General features: G+C 42.8%; 1 protein-coding gene across 1 annotated transcript in view; it reads right to left on the bottom strand.

Moving 5' to 3' along the window:
* Positions 1-26,780, bottom strand: part of LOC144593624 (myosin-IIIb) — a 109,401-nt gene extending 82,621 nt beyond the window's left edge. The window contains exons 1-4 of the mRNA XM_078399932.1: positions 26,632-26,780; positions 19,607-19,672; positions 17,957-18,087; positions 10,138-10,240 (exon numbers count right to left, since the gene is read on the bottom strand). Coding sequence (XP_078256058.1) covers positions 10,138-10,240; positions 17,957-18,087; positions 19,607-19,672; positions 26,632-26,748 — 417 coding nt within the window. The 5' untranslated portion in view covers positions 26,749-26,780. The remainder of the gene's footprint in view (positions 1-10,137; positions 10,241-17,956; positions 18,088-19,606; positions 19,673-26,631) is intronic.
* Positions 26,781-27,832: the final 1,052 nt, after the last annotated feature.

The following is a 27,832-nucleotide window of genomic DNA, read 5'->3' as shown; positions in this document are numbered from 1 at the left end:
CACAGGGCCGAATTTTGACCAGAAAGGTTTGCTTATAGTTTTCAATAGCTGGACAATACCACAAACAGGTTAAACATAGAACAGTAGAACACAAAAACAGGCCCTTTGGCCCACAATGTCGCAGCCGAACACCTTGTATCTACCTGCACACAATCCATATCCCTCCAACCCCTGCATATCCACAGGTCTAACCAAAAGTTTCTTAAATGCCACTATCGTATCTGCCTCCACCATCATCCCCAGGAGCGCGTCAAGGCACTCACTACGTGTAAAAAAAAACCTTGCCCCTCTCCGTTCAGTTCAAACGAAGTACAATAGATAGACAAAAGGGGAAGATACAGAATGCAAACTATAGTGCTCAGCATTGTAGCACATCAGTCGCTTAGATTATGTTCAATATCCTGAATGGGATAGAGGTGAAATGAACAGTACCATAGTTTATAGAAGGACCGTTCAGAAGGGGAGGGGAAGAAGCTGTTCCTGAGTCTGATGGTATGCACTTTCAAGCTTCTATACCTTCTTGTTAACTGGAGGCCCTTAACATGAGCTATGCCACAGGGACCAGTGCAGGCTTCAATGTTGTTCATTATATATATTGATTATATGGATGTGATGGTAATTGGCATGATTAGGAAATTTGCAGATGACACTAAAATTGGAGGTGGACCGGACATTGAAGAAACCTCTAAGATCAGCTTTGGCCATCCCGTTAGAGGAAGGATGTTATTAAACAGGAAAGAATGCAAAAAGAATTTCATAGATTGAAGGGCCTGTTTCCACACTGTATGGCTCTTCAGGAACTATTACCCTAATACCTATTACCTAAGCTTTGCTATAAAAATGCTTAATGGGATGAAGTAAATGGAAACTAGAGAACTCTGCCAGTATTAATGTTTGCAACAACATAACTGGTTCCAATTATGTTGTAAAACCACTTCTTAATGCGGAGGAGGAGCCAGCGCTGTCGTCGCAGCTGCGGCTTGCCTGCAGTCCGTCTGTCTTTTGTGTTTTTTGTTGTTTTTGTCTGAATTGTAGTTTTAATATGGTGTAGGGTTTGTATGTTATGTTTGGGGGGGGGGGGGGGGGGGGGGAGGGTGGGAGGGAACGGGAACTGTAAAATTTTCTCTCCCGAACGGAGACGGGACCTTTGTTTCTGTGTCGTGTCCCCGTTCCCGTTGCGGCCTACCACCGGCCATGCACCTGGGACCACCTGGGGCTCTGGTTCGCAGAGCCCGCGGCCCGGACTCACCACCTGCGGCGCTGGCTGCCTTCGGATGCTGCGGGTGCGGCTGCGACTCGTCTCCGGAGGCTCCGGCGCGGGCCGCGTGGACGTCGGAAGCCCGCAGGCCCCTGGATGGGGGCCGACATCGGGACCTCCGGCAGCGGCAGCGTGTTCGCCCGTCCCAAATCGCGGGGCTTGGGTCGGCCCGCCGTGGACCTTTCACCGTCCGGCGCGGCCTGGAATAGGCCGCGGGATTTTCACCGCCCAGCGGGGGCTTCAACGTCGGGAGTCTCGACCGCCCCGACGTGGCAACTCCAACAGCCTGACCGCGTGTCAAGACGGCAGGGGAAGAGAAAAGACATTGTGGCCTTCCATCACAGTGAGGAGGGACTGGAGGAGACTCACTGTGATGGATGTTTCTTTTTGTTTGGTGTTAGTTTGTGATTGTATGTGTTATTGCATTTTTATTGATTATTCTTATTGGTCTTATTGTTCAACTGCGGGTAATGTTTCATTTCACTACACATTTATGTGTATGTGACAAATAAACGACTATTGACTATTGACTAACATGGATCAGTTTTTAGGTACTTTTGATTATTAACATAGATCAAAGCATTGGGAGAATAAAGTTTTAACCTTATTTTCTGGTCCATTCAAATCAGCAACCAGTATATTGAGCCGGCGAGTCAAACTCTTATGTTAAAATAAACAATATCTTTCCCATCTTTGCCTTTCTATTCTGCAGCAGATTTTGGGACCACCCATAAAAATGTTTTGAAACAAAATGATTGGTACTATTATCCTCAACAGGCTTACGTACTCTGACTTGCATACCTTGACTCTGTCACTTACTTGCACACATGTTGCTATACCTCTTATGCAGGTTTACAAAGAAAGATCACATTTAGGTGAGATTAAGAATTGATTTTTATGTGGTCGTTCTTCATAAAATCTCTTGGATTATCTGTATTTTGATGAAATGGTTTAATCTTGCTTTGTTATAAAGGGAACTGCCCAATATCTACAAATTGATTGACAAAGAAGAATCAGGCTGATACCAAGCCTATCCCTTTAAGGATTTTCATTGGCAACTTTTCTGCTCTTTCTACCACCTTGCTGTCAATAAATGTAGGAATAATGCTCAACATGTTTCCTTTCAATGCCATGATCTGGCAGTGGAAAAATTGCAAAACATTAATGAGAAATCATGTCTCATGTTAGTTCTTCATAACCAGGCAGTGCCAATTTTGGACACTAATTTCAATTCCAGTTTTCATTTCCTTCTATCTGCCCATATGCAAATGCCATTTATTTTGTGTGGAAAATATGGCGTTGGTGTTGTAAATGCACAAGATTGAAACTGTACCTTCGTTATTTAAGATGCTGTTGGATCTACTGAATTTTTCCATATTTTTTGTGGGTGTACTGACAGATCAAATCTACTGAGAAGCACTGTTGATTTTTTTGTTTATTCAGTATTTTGATGGACATAACTCATTTGTCTAGAAATTCCAACACACCTTTTTATGGACAATGTCCATTTTAACTAACCCTGACAATATGCGGATGCCTCTGAGACTCAAAGGGATGGTTCCTAGAGTTCAGAAGTTTGTATTTGAAAACACAATACCTCTTTTTCATCTACTTTGCTCAGAAACTCAGCCATGGACTGGAAGCCTGTGACTAGTATTGGGCCTCAGGCATTGGTGCTGTACTCGATGCTTTTTATGGTTTATATCAACAATCTGGATGAGAATGTACAAAGCATTATTAGTAAGCTTGTATACGATACTAAAGTAGGTGGTATCGTAGATAGTGATGATGATCAGTAATTACAGCAGAAGCTTGATTAGTTGGGCAAGTGGGCTGAGGAATGGCTAACGGAGTTTAATGCAATAAGTGCGAGGTGTTGCATTTTGGGAAGTCAAACAAGAGCAGGATCTCAGTGGTAGAAGCCCTGGAGAGTGTGTGGAGCAATGGGACCTATGAATACAGGTATAGTATCCTGAAAGTGGTGTCACAGGTAGTTAGGGTTGCAAAGAAGGTGTCTGGTACATCCGACTTCATCAGTCAGGGTATTGAGTATAGAAGATGGAATGTTACAGTTGTACAACATGTTGATGAGGGTGTATTTGGAATATTGTATTCTGGTTTGACCACCCTTCCATAGAAAGGATTAGCTGGGTAGGGTACAGACCAGATTTACAAGGGCATTGCCAGGACACGAGTGTCTAAGCTGTAAGGAGAGGTTGGGCTGGTTAGGACTTAATTAGTGAGGGGGGAGGGGGTGAATGCACAGTCTTTTGCTCATGGTGGAGGAAATAAAGAACAAGAGGACATAGGTTTAAGGTGAGAGGGGCTACATTTTCCACTCAGAAGGTGGTGAGTATATGGAACAAGCTACCGGTGGAGTTAGTTGTGCCAGGTACTATAACTGCATTTAAAAGACACTTCGGCGAGTATATGGATAAGAAAGGTTGAGAAGCATGTGGGCCAAGCACGGACAAATGGAACTAGCTTAGATGGAATATCTTGGTTGGCATGTACAAGTTGGGGCAAAGTGCTTGTTTCCATGCTGCATGATTCTATGACTTTATGTCCAAATGGGTCTGTGGCTCACAGGGTGTAGAGGACCATGATCTGTGACTTAGCTCCCGAACTCTTTAAACCTCCCACTCGAGAGGAGTTCGTAAAGAGTCAAGCAGTGGATTAAATAAGAACAGCACCTCTTTATATTGGGCAGGAAAAAAATCTCCACATCATTTGATCAGAGGAGTAAATGGAGGGAGGGAAAGATGAAGGAAAAAAATGCAGGAACCCATTATACATGGGGGAGGAGTCATGTGGTCAGGTTTGGGAAGGGGAAAGCAGTCCAACCTTCAAGGCATTAGGAAAGGATTTGTATTCACTTGTTGGCATCTTCATTCCACTCCGTTACATTAAAAGTTACAGGGATGCAATGTTGAGGTTTTATAAGGCACTGGTCAGACTGCATTTGGAGTGTTGTGGAGCACTGGGCCTGCACTTGCAGGGGGTTAGAAGGGGTATTGTAACTCATTGTAACTTACTGAGTAATGAAAGGCCTGGATGGAGTGGATAGCCTCAGAATAAGTGGGCGTACCTTTCCAAAGGAGATGAGGAGAAATATCTTTAGTTAGAGGGTAATGAATCAGTGGAATTCATTGCCACAGACAGCTGTGGAGGCCAAGTAATTGGGTATGTTTTAAGGTGCAGATTGACAGATTCTTGATTAGTAAGGGTGTCAGGGTTAAGGGGAGAAGCCAGGAGAATGGGGCTGAAAGGGAAAGATAGATCAACCATGACTGAATGGCAGAGTGGACTGGATGGGCAGAATGGCTTAATTCTACCCCATAACTTATGAACTTATTAAGACCACTTCGTCCGAGCTGTGTCTTGCCATATTCATCCTTAGGGTAACCTAGTCCAAGCTCCCCTGAAACATCCTAAAGCATTACATGGGGTTCTGACAACATCATGTGTGGCCCACCCAGACACAGAAAGAGTGCTGAGACACCCAGCACTAAAGCAAGCACCCTGCCATTTTATAACTGGTTCAATACAATGCAAAACTAGCATTACAATTTACTCCAGGTTAATTTAAACTGCAAAGCGCAAAATTAAAAAAAATGCACTTGCAATCAATTAACCTCAGGCAATTACATGTATTGTGGGTTTACAATTGTATTTAAGTGATGACAGGGAACTTGTGCAATGACATGTCATCCTAATTGATTCAAATTAATGTTCTGCCTGTGGTTGGATTTATTTCGCTCGCTCGCCTTTTACTCTAGAAATAAAACATTTCTCATTACATGTAATCCTCATGTTATGGCAGTTTAGGTAACAGAAATTTACTCAGTTCTCAAATCAAGACATAATGTTTAAGAAACCAAATAAAATTCGCTCAAGTAATTTGTGCAAGTAAAAAAGCAAATAAACACAAAATTCAATTTTGCTCAGCTCTGGTGTCTTGGCATACGAGTAGATGTCACAGCTTTGCATTCTGGAAAATTGTTATGGTTATGACTGCATAGGTTTTCTATGAACGCAACCCCCCCAGTAAAGTGGGGGGTGGTTGCCTGCATAGTAGAAGCCACATGCACGAATTACCCACTCTTTGAATGGCTCAACCTGCTCACCACCACCACCTTTCTCCAAACCAAGCACATCAGTTGCAGCTCTGAATCCATACGAACAAGTCACTGTTAATCCTGTGCATATTAATCTAGCGGATCAGCCTACCATTTAACAAATGATTTCCTGAAATCTATGTAGACTACATCTCCCGCCCTACCCTCATAGATCACTCTTGTCACCTCCTCCAAAAACCCAATCAAGTTGGTAAGGCACGACCTGCCATGTACAAAGCCATGTTGATGGTCCCTAATTAACCCATTTTCTTCCAAAGGAGAAGACCTCCTATCCCAAAGAATTCACTCCAATAGCTTCCCTACCACTGATGTGAGCCTCACTGGCTTATAATACCCTGGACTCTCTCTACTTCTCTTCTTAAATAAAAGAACATTAGCTACTCTCCAGTCCTCTGGGACCTCACCAGTAGCGAGAGAAGATGCATAAAACTTTGCCAAGGCTCCTGCAATGCCCTCTTGCCTCTCTCAATAACCTGGGATAGATCCCGTCTGGTCCTGGGAATTTATCCACCTTAATTCTCTTCAAGAGCTGCAACATCTCCTCAATCTCAAACTACCCTCGCATATTATTCTCCATACTTTTCTCACTGTCCGTCATGTCCTTCTCCTTGGTGAAAGCAGATGCAAAGTACTCATTTAATACCTCGTCTACCTCCCCAGACTTCAAGCACAAATTCCCTTCTTTAACCTTGAGTGGTCCTTCCTTCTCTCTGGATACCCTTTTGATTTTAATGTAGATACATAAAACTGGGAATTTCCTTAATTTGATTCACCAAAGCCATTTTGTGGCCCCCTTTGGTTCTTCTAATGGCCTGCTTGAGTTATTTCCACCTTCCTTTATATTCCTCAAAATCCTTGCTTGATTCAATCCTCCTAAACTTTGCATGCATTTCTTTTTGACCAAATTTAAAACCTCTTTGGTCGTCCGGGGTTCCCACACCTTGCCATCTTTATCCCTCTCCCTCTATGGAACATGCCGGTTCTGAACTTCAATGAACTGGCCTTTAAACGACCCCCACATATCAGATGTGGATTTACCCAATACCAACTCTCCTTGTGTACCATCCCAAGCTCCTGCCTAATAACAGTATAACTTTGCCTTGGTCCAATTTAGTATCTTCCCACAAGGTCCAGCCTTCTCAGTGTTCAAAACAATCTCTGCCATGGTAACATCAGTCACCTGGACAGACGCATTTCCCAACACAAGATCCAGTATGCTCCCTTCTTAGTTTGCACTATTTACATATTGTTTCAAGAAACCCTCTTGGATACACTTCACAAATTCTGTCCCGCCTAAGCCTTTGGCACTGAGCAAGTCCTAAGTCAATATTGGAGGTTACTGTCACACACTAAGCCAACCCTGTTGCTCCTCCACCTCTATTGTCTTGCTCTCCTTTAAATGACACAGCATTGTTCCAGTACAACACTGAATTTCAGTCTACATTTTAACGTTCTAAAAAATGGGGATTAAATCTCTATCTTTCTATTTCAGAGGACAGAGCAGTATCAGTTGAGTAAAGCCAACAAGTGAAAGCTATTCAATTTTTAAGCAATGATCGTGATGAATGCAGTATTACCCAAGTACTAGGTTGTTAGAGTTGTTGCCTTTCAATGAGACTTTAATCTAATTTTTCAGGAGGAAGTATAAGGTATCATGGACCCATTCAAAGAGGAGTTTTTCCAGTGACTCTGCCAATATTTGTCATTCAACCTTTCTAAAACAGATCATGAGTATTATTACATTAGTTTGTGGGATCTTGCCAAGTTAAAAACTGGCTTCTGCATTTTCCTACTGACATCAGTAAATATATTGGAATTGCTCTCCAATAGCTGCAAAGTGTTTTATGATTTAACTTAAGTTGTGAAAGGTGCTCTACAAATCTAAGATTTTTCTTCCTGTCACCTCTGAAACACCAAGCATTAGGATACAGGCAAAGAAAAACTTCAATTCTCTGAATATTAAACCATGTCACCCATTTCCATCTATACAGCACAAATATTTGGCAAGTAATTATTTCATGAAAAAAAACATCAGATAAATTGAAGACAACCTGACATCACCATCACCTGACATCAAGGATGTATCATTGGTATTAAATTCCTTTTTTTGTGCTTTTCTACCACCAGTTATGTTAAATATTGTAGAAGTACTAGAAAACAAAATCAAGATGCTATGTTTTGGGGTTTAAAGGCACAACATTTTGGTACTCAATTTTGCTGCTGGGACGCAAGTCAGGGACTGATCAACCCCGGCTGGGTCACCTGGGCAAGGATGTCTGATGTTGTGAGACCCGAAATACCCGATGACCCCAATTCACATCACTGAGGATGTGCATCCAGAAGATGTATCTTTCACATAATGACAATCAAGATAATTTTGAAGCAATATTCAAAGCTTTTTATCAGCAGGTACTGTTGTGTGGTGGAGGCAGAATGGTAGAGGACCTTTGTCTTGCTGATGTTCAGAATAAGGCACATCCTTTAATAAACTTCGGTGAAGAGGTCAACAATACCTTGAAGCTCGGGTTTGGAGCTCAAACAGAAGGTGCTTTGGGCAACTCAACCACATAGGATTGGGCAGCAACCACATAGTGTTGGATGCTGTCTGTACGGAGTTTATACATTCTACCCGTGACCTGCGTGGATTTTATCCGCAATCTTTGGTCAAAGGCGTATTGGTATGTAGGTAAATAGGCTTGGTAAATATTTTTAAAATCCCCTAGTGTTTAGGATAGTGTTAATATGCAGGGATCGCTGGTCGGCATGGACTCGGTGGGCTGAAGGGCCTGTTTCCACGCTGTATCTTTAAAATTAAAACTAAAGTTGCTGGAGGAACTCAGCAGATCAGACAGAATCTGTGGAGGCAGAGGACAGTGAACGCAAGACTTGCCTCTACAGATGCCGCCCCACCTACTGATTTTCCCCAGCAGCTTGTCTTTTGCTCCATATTCCAGCATCTCCAATCTCCTGTATCTTCACTTTCCTGTTCTACTGCAAGGCCTGGGCAGAATTAGCACTGGAGAGTAATAATCAGGAGGTCAACTCCCTAATACTTTTTAAGACTAACTCCTCTCTTGTAGCAGTTTGTTGAAAGTGATATGCAACCATGCAGAAAGATAGATGAATGTGTTGCGGCAGTGGTGCAGTCTTGTGTGCCACCAGCTTTCAATGAGAATGGTTCTGGTGTGGAAAGATTAATATCCATTTTGCATACTGGGCTGCCTCAGGCTACCAAAGAATCAGCACCCAAGCACTTTCAGAATAAGAAGGGAAGGGGTTAATTGGGAATAAATTACTTGCCATTTGCTGTTGACACTTTGAACATGCCAAAATTGCAGAACAAGTGCAACCACAACAGTACAACTTGTGGCTCATGTGGACTAATATCATTTTTTTAAACTTGAATTTGTTTCCGCTTCCTCTCTGTGCTGGTGAATTTCATCATTGATGTATCCCTTCACTGAGAAATGAATCCAGAAATTTGAAAATGGTCCATTTTTAGGGTCTCAGCACAATAATTTATTGTCGAAGTACAGTGCTGTGGAACAGGGCCAGGTTGGTAAAGGACTTTTGAATTGGGATGCTCAATGTAAAGCCCTTCTTACAGTTAAAGTCAAAGTGATTCAGAGAAGAAACAGGTCCTTTGGCCCAATGACTCCATGCCGATCATCAAGTGATAATGAAGGCATGTGGATAGAAGCTGATCATGTGTTTGACACAAGTTTGCAAGCTGTCCAGTTTTCATTTCCTCTGACAAGCACAGTCGAAAGAGTCATCTCTAAGGTGTGAAATATAATTGGTGCGACACTCGAGGGTTTCTGCATGTTGCACCGTCACTGTACATAATCACAGATCAGTAATCACTAAAGAACAATGAGGATTAATAATCTCTTTAATGAAAAGGAAAATCCCACTTTATACTGCACAGTAGAAACAAGGCACACACTGGAGATCAGATATAGTTGCAGCTAATTCTCTCCTCCAAAGCTGGAGTCCAGCAGTGGTACCAGTATTTATACCTCATTACCAGCCTTCAGCTTTATAGCAACCACCAAGTATCCACGTTATTCCAATATAGTAACCAAACCTTGTCAACTTTTTAAATTTCCATTATTTCACTTAATAAATTAAACATTTTTAAAAAAAAAAGAAGTGTTATTAAAGAAGTGAACCTCCACATAGTACATTGTCAAATGTATTTTGTCGAAGACTGTGCTGGGAGCAAGATCTCACTCAGGTTCTACTAACCAGGACCTGCTCCACCCTGTGAGTGGAGGATTCCTGTACAATGGGACTTGCAGGTCCTGCAGCAGGCTAGCGTGGCCATTGTATTACCCCGGAGGCAGGGTGCAGGCGGCGAGTTGGATCACCAATGATCCGGCCCAAGCATTACATAGAAACATAGAAAATAGGAGGAGGCCAGGTGCAGGAGGAGGTCATTGTGATCATGGCTGATCATCCACAATCAGTAACCTGTGCCCAACTTCTCCACATATCCCTTGATTCCACTAGCCCCCAGAGCTCTATCCAACTCTCTCTTAAATTCATCAAGTGCGTCAGAACATTTTTCCATTCCTCAGTTTTTAAAAATTCATTTAAACCACCCGAGTCATCACAGCAACTGAAGCCAAAGAATCTTTTCATCTGGCAAAAGATCAAAGCATCCTCAGTCTGGACTTGGCAAAGCTCTTTGTACAATGGAAAACAATGTTAATCGCGTTGTCGTCATTAGTTTCTCACCTGAAGAATCTGCCGTTCCAATTGAGAGTTTCCTTTGCACAGTTCCATGATCTGTCTCAGCAGTAGCTTGGTACTCTCAGTCTTCCCAGCACCACTTTCCCCACTGCATTCAAAAGAGAAACAAATCAAAGTTATGCATTATTTTTCAACTGCTTCATACCTAGTCATCATTAAAATTAGATTAAGAATGACAGAAATATGAAGTTTCAGTGTATTCAGTGGGTAAATTCATGCCAGTTTTTCTTGTTTTTATTGGGGCAAGAGGAATCAAACCATGAAGCAAATGCTCGAAAAGATGTTGAAATTACACTGCAAGTCTACAAGATCTGCACATGTAAGCAGCAATTCTGGGAACCTGAAAACAGGATCACAGGAAAGGAACACATTCAAATCTGGTAGTATCCCCATCCCCGAACTCTACCTCCGCTACATCGACGACTGCATTGGTGCTACCTCTTGCACCCATGCAGAACTCACTGACTTCATACACTTCACCTCCAATTTCCATCCTGCCCTTAAATATACCTGGACTATCTCTGACATCTCCCTCCCGTTTTTGGACCTCACCATCTCCATCACAGGAGAAAAACTAGTGACGGACATTTTCTACAAGCCCACCGACTCGCACAGCTATCTGGACTACACTTCTTCCCACCCGGTCCCCTGCAAAAAGAAGTCTATCCCCTACTCCCAATTCCTCCGTCTACACTGCATCTGCGCCCGGGATGAGGTGTTTCAGACTTCAGGGCTTCCGAGATGTCCTCGTTTTTCAGAAAACGGGGCTTCCCCATCTCCATTATAGATGAGGCTCTCACTAGGGTCTCTTCTACATCCCGCAGCTCCGCTCTTGCTCCCCCTCCCCCCACTCGCAACAAGGACAGGATCCCCCTCGTTCTCACCTTCCACCCCACCAGCCAGCGGATCCAACATATCATCCACCAACATTTCCATCACCTACAACAGGACCCCACCACTGGCCATATCTTCCCATCCCCTCCCCTCTCTGCGTTCCGCAGAGACCGTTCCCTCCGCAACTCCCTGGTCCACTCGTCCCTTCCTACCCAAACCACCCTAACCCCGGGCACTTTCCCTTGCAACCGCACGAGATGCAACACCTGTCCCTTCACCTCCCCCCTCAACTCCATCAAAGGACCCAAACAGTCTTTCCAGGTGAGACAGAGGTTCACCTGCACCTCCTCCAACCTCATCTATTGCATCCGCTGCTCTAGATGTCAATTTATTTATATCGGCGAAACCAAGCGTAGGCTCGGCGATCGCTTCGCTGAACACCTGCGCTCGGTCCGCATTAACGCAACTGATCTCCCGGTGGCCCAGCACTTTAACTCCCCCTCCCATTCCCAGTCTGACCTCTCTGTCATGGGCCTCCTCCAGTGCCAGTGAGGCCCGCCGGAAATTGGAGGAGCAGCACCTCATATTTCGCCTGGGCAGTTTGCGGCCCGGTGGTATGAACGTCGACTTCTCCAACTTCAGATAGCTCCTCTGTCCCTCCCTTCCCCGATCTCCCTCTATCTTCCTGTCTCCACCTATATCCTTCCTTTGTCCCACCCCCGACATCAGTCTGAAGAAGGGTCTCGACCCGAAACGTCACCCATTCCTCCTCTCCCGAGATGCTGCCTGACCTGCTGAGTTACTCCAGCATTTTGTGAATACATTCAAATCTGGACTGTTTTACTCAAAATATATTAAAGCTCCTGATTACCATATCTTTATTCAATAATAATGACCCAATGTCATTGAATCAAAGCCACTCAAGCAAGCCTGCTCAACAGTCACCCATTACATATCCTCCCTCACCTCAATCCAGTCCCCCTGCAGCCTGTACAGGTAAAACAGAGGCTCCTCAAATCTCATCTATTGCATTTGGTGGTCCTGATGAGGCCTGCTTTACATCAGCAAAACCAAGTGTACTCTAGACGATTGTTTCACCGAACACTTGTGCTCTGTCCATCTAGTCTTGCTGGAAAGCAATTGTTAACTAGTCTAACTCCTTTTCCTATTCTGACCTTTCTGTTCTGGGCTTCCCCCATTGAGAGAGCAAGGCCACATACAAAATGGCGGAATAGCACCTCATATTCTGCTTGGGTAGCTTACAACACAATGGTATGAACATTTAATTCTAAAATGTTTAGTACCCCACCTTACCTCCCCTTTCTTTCCTGTATCCCTCCCCCTGCAGATTCCCATCACCATCCCCCACCCCAACCCTTTCACCCCAGTGGTTCCCTCTTGCCCCTCTCTCTATCCTGTGCCCCCAGCACATTTCCTGCACCAGCTCCTTTCCCCTCTGTATATTCATCTTCTATTCCAGTCCTACATTTCCCTTTCATCCCCCCCCCCCCCCATCCTTTCTACTTCCAACCATATCCCATCCACAGGCTTTATATTTCATTCCTCTTCTTTTCTTACCCCCTTTTGTGTTTCCTTTTCACCTCTAGCCCGTTGACACTTACACCATGCATTTAGCCAATCAGCCTCCTTCACATTTTTAACTATTGCTTCCCAGGCTTTGATCCCCCCCCCCCCCCTTTTTTCCAGCTTTCTCCCCACTATTCATACTTGGTTGCAAGAATTCATAAGTGGCTTACTGATAGAAGAAAGCGGGTTGTGGTGGAAGGACGATATTCAGGCTGGAGGTCTGTGACTAGTGGAGTTCTACAGGGACCTGTGCTAGGGCCTCTGTTGTTTGTGACATGTATTACTTGGATGTAAATGTAGATGGGTTTGTTAGCAAGTTTGCAGATGACACCAAGATTGCTGGAGTCATTATTGACCCAGCCACTTACCACACCTACAAATAGAATAACCAATGCACCACAATCATTTAGGCCTTTAATCTCATGTTCCAGATGATAAAAATCTACCCTCCCACACAGCAAGTCTTCTCGTACCATATTATTGGTCTGTAACTAAGTGAAGAGATATATTATACTGGAAAGTTTTGAAGTGGACTGGTGACATTTCGATTTAGTGCATTTCTTCAGATTGTTAGGAGTGGGGGAGAAAGCTGTAAAGTGAGTTGGGGGGGGGGGGGAACAAAGCCTGCAAATGACAGATGTGTATGGGTAGTGGGGCTTGATTGGAAGATGGGAATAAGTGACAAAGGTTAGAGATGAAAGGGTGTCAGAAAAGGAGAGGAAAGGAAAAGTGAAATATAAAGCTGGAGGGAGGTACGGATGTAGTTGGAAGGGGACAGGGGGAGGGAAATAGGGGACTCAGGGATGAGAGATGAGACAAGGCCAAATGAGAACTTAATCCCATTGACTATTCCAAATACATTTGTAAAGCACAACAACCGGTCGAGTCCAACTGGAGCTTGAAAGAACAGGTGTTGAGTTTGGATTAAGTCAGGTGTATATTTTAGTAAAACAATCAGGTTCCGATCATGCCAATCCAGCTCAGTACTTTATCCAGGGAAGAATGTCTCAGGTTAAGTTTGGATTGACCAAGGTCAGATCAGGTTTTACATTTAAATTAATGCCCATGCCCAAGATTTGAGAAAGAACAGATAAACAAAATAAATAAATTAAGATACCAACATGTACTAGAAAGCTAATTTATGGTGTTCCTGACCAAAACCCAATTGTGCCTGCGTGGAATTATTACAAAGACAAGGTCAATAGGATAGAGCTTCCAGCACAAAATGGTGCTAGTTTTGGAAAGTTTTCTTTGAATTAGTGCAGCTCATTCCTTGATGTATTTACCAGCAATACCTTGATACCATTTAATCTCAGTTGAAAATAGGTTGATATTGGAAAAAAAGTCAATTTACTAAATTAAAACTTAGATTTAAGCACTTTCAATCCACGCCTATTGTTTTTTGCACAAAAGTAGTTCCACTTTGAGAACTTCCGCAGGGGCGCTTACAAATGGTCAAAATTAAATGAAATATAGAACATAGAACAGTGCAGCACAGGAACAGGCACTTCAGCTCACAATGTCTGTGCCAAACACACTAACTCTTATCCACCTGCACATAATCCATATCCTGCCAATCCCCATGCATCCATGTGCCTATCCATCATCGTTTCTGACCCCACCAGCACCCCAGGCACTCATCATTCGGTATAAAAACACGCCCTGCATATCTCCTATAAACTTTGCTCCTCTCACCTTAAAGTATGCCGTCTAGTCTTTGATATTTCCACCTGGGAAAAGAGTTCTGCCCGTCTATCCTTTCTACTCCTCTCATATACTTCTATCAGGTCTCTCAGCCTCCAGTAATCCACAGAAAACAATCCAAGTTTGTCCAAACTCTCTGTAGCTAATAGCCCTTAATACAGGCATTATTATGGAAAACTCCTCTGCACACTTTCCAGAGTCTCCACATCCTTCTTATAATGGGGCAACCAGAACTGCATGCAATAATCCAAATACAGCCAAATCAAAGCCCTATAAAGCTGTATCACGACTTCCTGATTCTAGTACATGGTGCCCCGGCCAATGAAGGCAAACATATCATATGCCTTCTTTACCTCTCTATCTTCTTGTGCTGGTACTTTCAGGGAATTATAGAGTTGGAGCCCAAGATCCCTCTGTACATCAATGCTGTTAAGAGTCTTGCCTTTAATTAGATATTTTCCCCCTTACATTTAACTTCTCAAAGTGCAACACCTCACACTTTCTCGAATTAAACTCCATCTGCCATTTCTTTGCCCATTTTTGTAGCTCATCTACTGTATATCCCACTGTATACTCTGAAAGCCTTCCTCAGTCTACAACCCCAGTATTCTTAATGTTATCTGCAGATTTACTACCATCTATGTTTGCCTCCAAGTCATTTATATATATAGATACACAGTGCATTCAGAAAGTATTCAGGCCCCTTCACTTTTCCACATTTTGCTACGTTACAGCCTTATTTTAAAATGGACTAAATTCATTTTTTTAAATCATCAATTTACACACAATACCCCATAAAGCGAAAACAGGTGTTTAGAAACTTTTGCAATGTAATTAAAAAGAAATAACTGAAATATCACATTTACATAAGTATTCAGACCCTTTACTCTTTACTTTATTGAGGCACCTTTGGCAGCGATTACAGCCTCAAGTCTTCTTGGGTATAATGCTATGCTTGACACACTTGTATTTGGGTAATTTCCCCCATTCTTCTCTGCAGATCCTCTCAAGCTCTGTCAGGTTGGATGGGGAGCGTCGATGCACAGCTATTTTCAGGTCCCTCCAGAGATGTTCGATCGGGTTCAAGTCCGGGCTCTGGCTGGGCCACTCAAGGACATTCACAGACTTGTCAAGAAGCCACTCCTGCGTTGTCTTGACTGTGTGCTTAGGGTCGTTGTACTGTTGGAGGGTGATCCTGACTAGTCTACCAGTTCCTGCCGCTGAAAAACATCCCCACAGCATGATGCTGCCACCACCATGCTTCACCATAGGTATGGTATTGGCCAGGTGATGAGCAGTGCCGCTTGGCATTCAGGCCAAATAGTTCAATCTTGGTATCATTAGACCAGAGAATCTTCCCTCTCCTGGTCTGAGAGTCCTTTAGGTGCCTTTTGGCAAACTCCAAGAGGGCTGTCATGTGCCTTTTACTGAGGAGTGGTTTCCGTCTGGCCACTCTACCATCAAGGCCTGATTGGTGGAGTGCTGCAGATGTAGTTGTCCTTCTGAAAGGTTCTCCCACCTTCACAGAGGAACTCTGGAGCTCTGTCAGAGTGACCATCGGGTTCTTGGTCACCTCCCTGTCCAAGGCTCTTCTCCCCCGATTGTTCAGTTTGGCCGGGCGGCCAGCTCTATGAAGTGTCCTGGTGGTTCCAAAGTTCTTCCATTTCAGAATGACGGAGGCCACTGTGCTCTTCGGGGCCTGCAATGCTACAGAAATTGTTTTATACCCTTCCCAAGATCTGTGCCTCGACACAATCCTGTCTCAGAGGTCTACGGACAATTCCTTCATCTTCATGGCTCAGTTTTTGCTCTGACATGGACTGTCGACTGTGGGACCTCATATAGACAGGTGTGTGCCTTTCCAAATCATGTACAATCAATTTAGTTTGGCACTGGTGGACTCCAATCAAGTTGTACAAACATCAAGGATAATCAATGGAAACAGGATGAACAAAAGCTAAATTTTGAGTGTCATAGCGAAGGGTCTGAATACTTATGTAAATGTGATATTTCAGTTATTCCTTTTGAATTACTTTGCAAAAAATTCTAAGTACCTGTTTTCGCTTTTTTATTATGTGTGTAGATTGATGATTAAAAAAATTAATCCATTTTAAAATAAGGCTGTAACGTAACAAAATGTGGAAAAAGAGAAGGGGTCTGAATACTTTCTGAAAGCACTATATATATGACAAACAGAGGTCCCAGCACCAATCCCTGCAAATCTCTACTGATCAACCCCACCACAACTCACTTCTATCAGTAAGCCAGATATGAATCCATATATCCAAGTCACTGTTAACCCCTGCATCATAACCTTCTGTTACCGTCTTTATCAATTGCCTTACTAAAATCAATGTCCACCACCAAATCCTCACTGTCACCTCCGCAAAATAAACAACCAATGAGGCTAGTAAATCCTATCCCAAAGAAACCTCTCCCATAGGTTCCCTACCACTGGCCTTGAAGCTCACTGGCCTATAATTCCCTGGATTCTCTCCAGTTCCTTCTTAAACAAAGGAATATAATGGTGATTAATTTGATTGGGGAGAGAGGCCTGTGAGGGCAAATGGAGGAATTAAATTTATGCTGAAAGTATAGAAGTCAAAATTCTACAATCGTTTCAGTGAGTGTTGGCCAAATTTAGGCAAATTGAGCTGAGATGAAAGAAAACGGCCCACTTGAGATGAAGCTCCAGGGAAATATGTTGCCTGGAAATTTTGGCTGTGAGTCACTTTGAAAAGTGTAATCTGCTGTGGAGCTCTGTACATGTTCTTCTAAGCACAAGCCCGCCCCTCTTCCTCCAAACCCACCAATCACCTGCAAGCCCAACTCACATAAACAAGTCCAACAAAAGAAGCTCTCCTGATCTGCAAGTTACTGGGCAGTTCAGAACCATCTGATCATAAATCTTCACAGAAATGCTTTGGTAGGTAGTTATTTTATGGCCTCAGGCTGAACAGAATGTCTGAGAACAATAACTTTTGTCGTTTCTCTGACATAAAAGATTTGTTAAAAACTAAAAGCAATATTGCAATAATTTATAATTAAGAAAACCATTTGAAAATGCTTCAAGGCAATACATGTAAATTAACTTCCGTAATAGCAAAAATGAATTTTTTTCTGAGAATCAAGGGTGAAGAATAACTGCATCTCAACAACCATCAAGCTCTTGAACACGACACAACTGTGAACTACTGTAAACTTAATCAAGGACTACGTTTTTCTGCACTAGTATTATGGTTATTAATTGTCTGAAATAATATATTATCTGTATATACACAAGCCGGTAAGCTGCTGTTAGTAAGAAATTCATTGTTTCATTATCAGTACACAAGACAATTCAACACTCGGCTCTCTTTACTCTTGAATTACTTTACATTTCATCTCCTCGCTCAGCCATTCTGCATTCAATCGACCAGTCTGGTTGCTTCAATACCAGGTCCAAGAAGACATCTGTCAGAGGTCTGGAAAATGGCTGACGCTTCTGCTCCAAAATGGGGCTCCATGAGGAAATTCCTCGTAATCCGTTGTGTGGAAGTCTGTGCAGAAGACCTCAACTTCCATACAGTTACAAAGATATAAACACCTGCCTTTCTGCATGGAATTACCAGCAAATCTGTGAAAAATTTCAGCCATTATTTTAGCATGCAGTTCTCAGAATTCTTCATTATATTTTTACCTGATGACAATGCACTGGTTCTTGGGGCCAGTGGCTAAGCGACCCAACATCGATCGATAGGCACGATCAGCCACTGCAAATATATGAGGAGGTAGGCTATCTTTTGAACAACTTTTGTACTTTTCTGATTCCTAATCAAAACAAACACATAGAAGGGATAAAAGTAACATTTTGTTGGAGTTTTATAAATATGCTGCAGAAACATAGAAAAACAGGTGCAGGAGTAGGCCATTCGGCCCTTCGAGACAGCACCACCATTCAATATGATCATGGCTGATCATCTAAAATCAGTACCCCGTTCCTGCTTTGTCCCCATATCCCTTGATTCCTTTTGTGCCAAGATTATGTCAATAATCAAACATATTTTTCACAAAAAACAAGATTTATCATTTTGATAGTTGGGTTAACTCGCTTTATCTTGTGTAAATAGTACCTAATCCAGAAATGAAAAGCCTGCTTTCACTATTCAAAATCTTGTACATCAGGCTTATGTGGCAGAAATAAAGAGCTGAATGCATGGATTTGTGTCTTTATTTGAATATGCCTCGAAATCCTTACTTTAGAAAGAACCTCCTTAAGCTAGGTACCCCTGCTGGTATTGTTCCCTTCACAACCTGTACTCCGTGTTTTCTTCCCAATGCTCCCACCAATTCCCAAGGCTCTACAAAGCACTTTTGTCTTGCTTCCTTGAATATGTCTTCAAAACCAAGCCAATAATTTTTTAACACACACAATAAATGGATAGGAAAGGTCAAGAGGGATATGGGCCAAACACAGCAAGGTGGAACTAGTGTAGATGGGGCATGTTGGTCAGCGTGGGCAAGTTGGGCCGAAAGATCTTTTTAGGGCAGCACGGTGGCACAGTGGTAGAGTTGCTGCCTTACAGCGAATGCAGTGCCGGAGGCCCGGGTTCGATCCCGCCTACGGATGCTGTCTGTAGGGAGTTTGTACGTTCTACCCGTGACCTGCGTGGGTTTTCTCCAAGATCTTCGGTTTCCTCCCACACTCCAAAGACATTCAGGTACGTAGGTTAAATGGCTTGGTAAATGTAAAAAGATTGCCCCTAGTGGGTGTAGGATAATGTTAATGTGCGGGGATCGCTGGTCAGCACTGACCCGGTGGGCCGAAAGGGCCCGTTTCAGCACCATCTCTAAACTAAACGCTGCATGATTGTAACATTATGACTAAATCAAATTTTTAAATAATTAAGTCTGACTGAAAATCATCAACCATTACCTCAGGTAATATTGCAGGTTAATGTACTAATAATTTAGTAGTTCATATAAACCTATGTTAAATTTTCATTTATCATTTTTTTAAATTAAATGTAATGCTGATTTACCTTTGGAACATTGAAAACTAGAAATTCCTATCATTTTACACAAATCCAGTTGAAGTTTAGGACACAAACAGCCATTTGAAAGTTTTACCTGTTTAAAGAGCCACTTTGAAATTAAAGCAGAAAATTCAGTGTAGCATGATGTGACCACAGTGTCATTTAATTCTACATACAATCGTATACATTTGAATAATAGTCACATGAACAATTAGCACAGCAATGTTAGTTCAAACTTAATAAGCTTCACCTACATAAAACTAGTGTTTAAAAATTTAAGCCGATTATTTCTAGTTGGTAAAATGAGTACCTACCAATTTTTCATACAACGGCAGGTACTTGAAAGGATTGATGGCTACAAGAATATCTCCAATGTAGGACTAAAAAAAAAGAAAGAACAATTAGGCGGTGCACACACACACTCAAATTAATAGCTTCCAGCACTGAAAAATAAAATCTACTAGACCAAGTGGTCCCGTTGGGCCCAAACCTCTCCTGCCTTGGTGCAGCACCCTCTCCTGCCCTCTCCCTTATCCTCCCTCCACCCCCCTCCCTCCCTAGGAGATAGATTTAAACTTTAAAATGTGAATAACTTTCAAAATATAACACCGATTTCAATGAAACTTCTTCCATTAGCACCAAAAGGACGATGGTGAGTAAAGTGGGCATAAAATTGTCGTGCTATCGTATACCGTTTTGGCTGTAGTTCAGGAACAAACAAACAAGAGTTTTAGTATATAGAAGATGCTGAGAGTAAAAGAGAGAAAAAAGAAAAGAAAAAGGGAATGAGAGAGAGAATGAACAAGAGCAAGAGGGAAAGCTCCTTATCTCATAGGGTTTTTTTTTTATTGCTGCCTCAGGAAATGAGCTGTGCTGTGAAGAGCAGAATTTATAGCCCTTGAACTGATGACATATCCCTCCCCAAATTCTCCACGATGCCCAAGATGAATGGACTGGAGCAGTTACGAAAAGCATTTCAGGATTTTCACCCTGCATGAAAGAATGAACTCTAATAATATAACCGTCATGATGTGCAACTTGGAGTGAATGGGTCATCCTTAAATTACCTGCACTTTAGTTTAGTTTGTTAATTTAGAGATACAGCGCGGAAACAGGCCCCACGGCCCACCGAGTCCGCACAGACCAGCAATCCCCGCACATTAACACAAGCCTACACACACTAGGGACAATTTACATTTATACCAAGTATACAAACCCAAGCCAATTAACCTACAAACATGTACATCTTTGGAGTGTGAGAGGAAACCGAAGATCTCGGAGAAAAGAGAAAGATATTTTCCCACACAAAGCAAGAATGTGGTTAATCTTATCCTTGCAGGCCACTCGACCAACTTCCACATTAAGCAGAATTTTCACAAGGCATCTTCCCCTTCTCTCCAAGCATTTCAAAAGAAGGTTTCCTCTTCAACTTCTTGATTCACTCTCCAGTTCCACCAACACACATTCCCTTCCTCAAAGCACTTTCCCGCAATACACAGAAGATTCAACACCTGCACATCTAACCTTTACATTTTTGGTTTAAGCTTCCTTTTAATGCCAGCAAAAGGATTGACAGCACCTTCTGATGTACACGTACTCTTTTTCCAAGAACATCCACCCGATGTCTCCACGCTTTCAAAAGTTTCCTCAGACCTTCATGATACCCATTCCTGCTCCTCACCCTCTATCACACTCTATGCTTCGGCACCAAATTTTATCTGCTAAAGAATCTTGCAATATGATTAAAAGTTCCAGCAAGACATTGACTTTTAAGCTTTGTGTTTTGACCCGGATTCCAGAAAAAACTTAATATTAATAGGGCATATTTTGCGAACAAATAATAAAAATAGATATTACACAAATGTGACTGTGGGAGGGATGATTAGTTAGTTTGTGGATGGCATTAAATTGGTGGTATAGTGGACATGAAAGTTATTTATGATTAAGTCAAGTCAAGTCAAGCTTATTTGTCACATACACATACACGATGTGCAGTGAAATGAAAGTGGCAATGCCTGCGGATTGTGCAAAAAAAAAGAATTACAGTTCAGCACATAAATTAAAGTTAATACAGAGAAGACAAAATTTAGTCCCTGGTGTTATAAAAGTTAACAGTCCTGATGGCCTGTGGGAAGAAACTCCGTTTCATCCGCTCCGTTTTCACAGCGTGACAGCGGAGGCGTTTGCCTGACCGTAGCATCTGGAACAGTCCGTTGCTGGGGTGGCAGGGGTCCCTCATAATCTTACTTGCTCTGGATCTGCACCTCCTGATGTATAGGTCCTGCAGGGGGGCGAGTGTAGTTCTCATGGTGCGTTCTGCCGAACGCAATACTCTCTGCAGGGCCTTCCTGTCCTGGGCAGAGCTGTTCCCAAACCAGACTGTAATGTTGCCGGACAGGATGCTCTCTACAGCCCCAGAGTAGAAGCAATGAAGGATCCTCAGAGACACTCTGAATTTCCTCAGCTGTCTAAGGTGGTAAAGGCGCTGCTTTGCCTTACCCACCAGTGCGGCAATGTGCGTTGCCCATGTCAGATCCTCTTTGATGTGGACTCTCAGGTATTTAAAACTGCTCACCCTATCCACAGTAGACCCATTTATTTCCTTGGATGTTGAGCCCTTCTAAAGTCCACAATCAGCTCCTTAGTTTTTTTGACATTCAAGAGGAGGCTATTGTCCTGAAACCAGAGTGCCAGATCAGCCACCTCCTCCCGGTACAATGGGATTTTGATCAACTGGGCTAATGGGCAAAAGAATGGCAGATGAAGTTTAATTCAGATAAACAGTTCAGTTGAGTTTATTGTCACTTGTACCAAGGTACAGTGAAAAGCTTTCGTTGTGTGCTACCCAGTCAGCAGAAAGACAAGACAAACCAGGGCAGGCATAGAAAATGGCAAGGTCCTGGAATGTGTTATAGAACAGGGAGTCCTAATGGTGTAGCTACATAGTTACATGAAGAGGCGACACAAGGGGACAGGATGCATTTGGCAGAAGGCATTTGACAAACTTGATTTCTTTGGTCAGGTACTGAGCACAAGAGTAGTGATGACATGCTACAGCTGTTCAAGACATTATTATTGCCACATTTGGAGTGCAGTGTATAATTCTGGTCGCTCTGTTGAGATGGTTGTCAATAAAAAATGCAAAAAAGATTTATGAGGATGTTACAAAGAATGGTAGGTTTGAGTTATAAGGAGAAGCCAAGTATTTTTCCCCTGAGAAAATAGGATGCCAAGGGTGGCCTTTCAGAGCTACATAAAATCAAGAGGGGCATAATACGAATAGCCAGTTTTCCCCCCTTAAGAGTTGATAAGTCTAAAACTAGAGAGCATAAGTGCAAGGTTAGGTTAGAGGGGAAAGATTTAAAATAGCACCCGAGAAGCAACCTTTTTGTACAGAGATAGTGGTGCATATGTGGAACAAGCTGTTAGTGGAAATGGTAGAGGTGGATAGAATTACAACAATCACAAGATACCTAGACACGTATATGGATAGGAAAAGTTAGGATGAAAATGGGAGCACAGACAAGACTAGATCTGTTTGGCAACTTAGTTGGCACGAATGAGTTGGGCCCAAGGCCTGTTTACGTGCTGCATTGTGCTATGACTCCGGCTTTCATTACACAACCTGTAGCATAGAAAATCACCTCACAATTAACATATTTAGTCAGAGGCTAATTCTTGAACCCTTACTCAAGTCACACACTGTTGCAAGCAAACACCATGCACTTTGATCTTTTCAGAACACTTTGCATCGGTGCCAATTCCTTTTACAACAGTCATAAATCCTGCCCAACTCTCAACTATTTTTAAAAAGCTTTTAAAATGCTATTTAGACCTAATAATTTACCCATTTTGTTTGTATACACAGAATATTCAGGACTTGTACATCAAAATAATTCAACAATTTGTAGTTTACAAATAAGAATTTTGATCAATTGAGCTGAGAGGAAGTTTAGATTTCAAAAACGGTTTCTAAAAGGCTAATGTCAGCTTCTGCCAAGAATCACCAATATCACACAATTCACCGACTACTTTCTTTCAGTTAGAAAGAGCTCTAGTTTCTATAAATCGCTCACAGCCAAGACTAGCTTGTTCACCATGCAACTTTAATGTTACTTGCTTTCACATCCAGGCTTTGTCCTCACCAAACATCTCTCATCCCACTTTCTTCCTTCACTACAATCAGTCCAAAGAAGAGTCCCGACAAACGTCACTTTTTCATTCCTTCCACAGGTGCTGCCTGACCCACTGAATTACTCCAGCACTTTGTACTTTGCTCAAGATTCCACCTTCTGCAGTTTGTGTTCAGGAACATCTGCTGCCGTTATTTGAATACAATTTCAAAAAGCATATATAAATAATATATAAATAAATAAGCATGCAAGGCTAACATTTCTAGGCGATGTATTAGAAATGCATCTTGAAGCATGCTTAAAACTCTGCATTTCATAGGCCTAATGGTAAATTTTATTTCTGTTTGGTGCGTGGAACAACTATATCCGACCGAATGATTATGAGCACCTACAACCGATCGAACATGAACACAATGTTGTGTCCCAAACTCTATATCCATGTTTTTAAAAAAAATTAGTTTGCCTCAACACATATTCTCTCCAATAGTTCTGTTGGAAAACACTAATTTTGTTCCCAACAAAACATGCTTTCCAAAGTCTTTCACAAAGCAGAAAAAAAGTAAAGGTTCCATAACAACCATCAATCAAACAAATTGCCAGCTGAAACCAACCTCATTTACCTTTGCCTTGCAAATTTCCACATTAACACGTCATCCAATTCAAGCCTAATCGAACCGCTGACATCTACAAATAGCACAAATGTTTCCATACAATGTACATAGAACACTGGAAAGTAACCCATTGACACTTGACCAACTTTTTGATAATACTTTATCCAAATCAAATTTGGTATGACTCATTAGGACATTTAAAATAACAAACAATGATAAGTCAGAATACAAAAATAGATACATAATGTTACAGATTTCATGGAACATACAGCTGAGAAATACCATGCTGGTACAACTCATCTCCAAAAGTGTTCACATTCCATGTCTACCTCGCCTCAGGTAGACCTTTCAACAAATCGCTTCCTCGCTTCCTCCCCTCTCACCCCTCTCAGGTGTCCTTGTCTAGCTTCTCTTTCAAAGGATCCAGACTATTTGCCTCAGTGCTGTCCATGAGAGTAGGTTGCATGTTCTAATTATTCAATTAGAAAACATGCTTCTTATTTCCCCTTTAGATCCATTAACTATTTTTGTGTGAGCTGAAATGTGGATTGTTTCACAAGTAATAAGATTACAGTACTTCCATATTTAGCCTGTCAACAATCTCACTTGTAATTTTAAAGATCTTTTAAATATCCTCCTGGTTTATTCTTTATTAAAAATAGAAAATGGTCCCAAACTCGAGATAACTATAATCTCTCGGCTCAGGAACCAGCCTAACAAATTTCTCTTGCACATTTTCCCTGGAGCTTTTGAATTGTGTGTTGCTCATTTTATATCCTGGCTCAGTAGGATCCTAATCAGCTTTATTGCAAAATACACAAAGTTCTGGTGTAATTCAGCAGATCATGCAGCATTTCTGGAGAACATGGATAGGGGACTGAAGTCTGAAGAAGGGTCCTGGCCAGAACATCACTTATCCATGTTCTCCAGTTGTTACTGACCCACTGAGTTACTCCTGCATTTTGTGTCATTTTTTGTAAACCAGCATCTGCAGTGCCTTGTGTCACGTATATTGTAACTTTCCCTACATAGAGTCATTGAAATATACAGCACTAAAACATTTCTTTCAACCCACCATGCCCATGCCAACCATTTTGCACATCTACACCAATCCCATTTGCCTACAGAAGCAACGTAACCCTCTATGCTTTGCCTGTTTGTATGAATCCAAATGCCTGTTCACACAAATAATGACTTTGAGCCACATAAGGAGATATTAAGGTAGATATCTGTTAAATATAATGATTTGGGGCATTTTTAAGGAAAAAGAGAAAAATGACAAAGTGGTTAATGGGGGGTGGGGGGTCCAGTATCCAGGGACTAAGCAGCAAGAGCAAGACCAGAACAGTGGAATGATGATGATTGGACTTGCTCAAAATATAAATTGGAAGCAAGATTGGATTGTGAAAAGAATAGAGGATATTTCAGGCATTTGGCCAGGTGCTGCATATAATCGAGGCATTACCAAACTAAACCCTGTGGAGGTCAGTGAGTAGGGATGGGAATAGGATTTGCAGCGAATTATGACATGGACTCGTAAACTCTTTTTCCGCCATGGGAAAAGAAGCTGTTTCAAGTGATTCATGCCTACACTGGGATGGACAAGGATAGATCCAGGCAAGTTTGAGTTGACGAAATGTGGAGGAAGGAACTGCAGATGCTGGTTTACACGAAAGGTAGACAAAAAGCTGGAGCATCTCAGCGGGACAGGCAGCATCTCTGGAGAGAAGGAATGGGTGACATTTCAGGTCGAGACCCTTCTTCAGACTTAAGAATCTTTTTTTTCTCCTTCAAAATGAGCTTTATGCAGAATAAAAAATATATACAAACATAAACTGTGCAAAATCTCTTCATGCATTCTCAGTGTCGATACATTCAAGTGTATCGACACTGAATAGTGCTCGTATCGTGGCCCCCTGATGTGATAAAGAACATAGTACAAACACCACAGAACTGCCCCGTTTGCATAGCCCTTCCCTCATATGACCTGTGGAAGTAACATGTGCACCCCCTCATGTTTAGTGGTGGGGGGGGGGGGGGGGAGGGGAGGGGAGGGGGGGGAGGGAGCTGGTCGAGCGATTTAAATTCTTCGATAAGCAATGGTAAGCGAGGGGCTGGCGGATCATGTTCACATTCAGAGCTATGTGTAGTGAAGGCCCTCGTGTCCAAACAGGATTGTTTAGAACTGCTCCTTCCACTGCACCCCTTGGATGACAGAAGGAGAAAGGGGAAAGTTGGAGAGATTAAATCGATTACACTGGCTGCCTTAATATACTGGTCTTTAAAGATTTGTTACATTCTTAAAATCTTGTCTGCACATTGACTCTGAACACTGGTTCAATCAATCAAACGCTCGGTTAATACTTTTCAGTCGTATCAACAAATCAAGTTCAAACTTGAAAACAAATTCTGCCCATACCCTGCTGCAATGCAATGACTAAACACAAAGATGTGTGTTCCGGACCAGACCACCAACAGTAACAGCTGCAGCAACATTGTCCGATTGCACCCCCTCAACTCCAACAATATCCCCGCCAGACGGGGACTTTAAACGACCGCCCGGCACCAGCTGTTGCGTTGGTTGCAGACACTTACATAGATCTGGTCACGGCGGAATCTGCGGCTGAGTACATCCAGGAGAGTGGTCTCGTCCAGCTGAGGCAGCGTGGCCAGGTCCGCCGGGTCGGCGCTGCTGGCGGCAGAGCTCATCATCTTCCCACGGTGACAGTGTCTGTCCGGGGCTCGGCTCCCGGGGCTGAGACAGAGCGCGCGCTCCCGGGCTGAGACAAGGCGCGCGCTCCCGGGGCTGAGACAAGGCGCGCGCTCCCGGGGCTGAGACAAGGCGCGCGCTCCCGGGGCTGAGACAAGGCGCGCGCTCCCGGGGCTGAGACAAGGCGTGCGCTCCCGGGCTGAGAAAGCGCGCTCCCGGCTCTCTCTCTCTCTCTCTACAACCCTGGCAAGAGTTGGGTGTTTTTTAAACTAAACACCTCCCCGCTCCCAAGGACAGGTTTTCTGCAGCAAAGGGGCTTTGTTCAGTGACACTGGTGTTCCTGTAATAACTCTGCACCATCCACAGCAGATATATCCTTCCCGACACGGGAGTAAGACCAACTCTCAGTGCTCTTGTTCTTAAAAGAAAAAAAACGGAGGAGCTCATTGGCGCCCCCTCGTTGAATTTCAGCCAATGCCTTTGACTGAGTGGCTAACCAATAACCCTACCACAGTGCGGACTGCAACACAGACCAACTCCTCGGTGTGTTGCAAGATCAGGCTGCAACCAAAGAGGTTCTACAATACAATACAATATATCTTTACTGACATTGTACAGGGGTACAACGAGATTGGGAATGCGCCTCCCATACGATGCAATAATTTAATTAGCTAGTCAGTATTAATTTAAACAACCCAATGAAACAAATTATAACAGTTTTAAAACAGAATAAAGTGCAAGTAATAGTCAATAGTCAATAGTCGTTTATTTGTTACATACACATAAATGTGTAGTAAAATGAAACATTACCCGCAGTTGAACAATAAGACCAATAAGATTAATCAATAAAAATGCAATAACACATACAATCACAACTAACACCAAACAAAAAGAAACATCCATCACAGTGAGTCTCCTCCAGTCCCTCCTCACTGTGATGGAAGGCCAAAATGTCTTTTTCTCTTCCCTGCCGTATTGTCCCGCGGTCAGGCTGTTGGAGTTGCCACGTCGGGGCGGTCGGGGCTCCCGATATTGAAGCCCCCGCTGGGCGGTGAAAGGTCAACGGCCTATTTCAGGCCGCGCCGG

The sequence above is a fragment of the Rhinoraja longicauda genome, chromosome 1 (assembly GCF_053455715.1).
Source record: "Rhinoraja longicauda isolate Sanriku21f chromosome 1, sRhiLon1.1, whole genome shotgun sequence".
In the NCBI taxonomy this organism is placed as follows: domain Eukaryota; kingdom Metazoa; phylum Chordata; class Chondrichthyes; order Rajiformes; family Arhynchobatidae; genus Rhinoraja; species Rhinoraja longicauda.
This window is presented reverse-complemented; position numbering and strand designations above follow the sequence as displayed.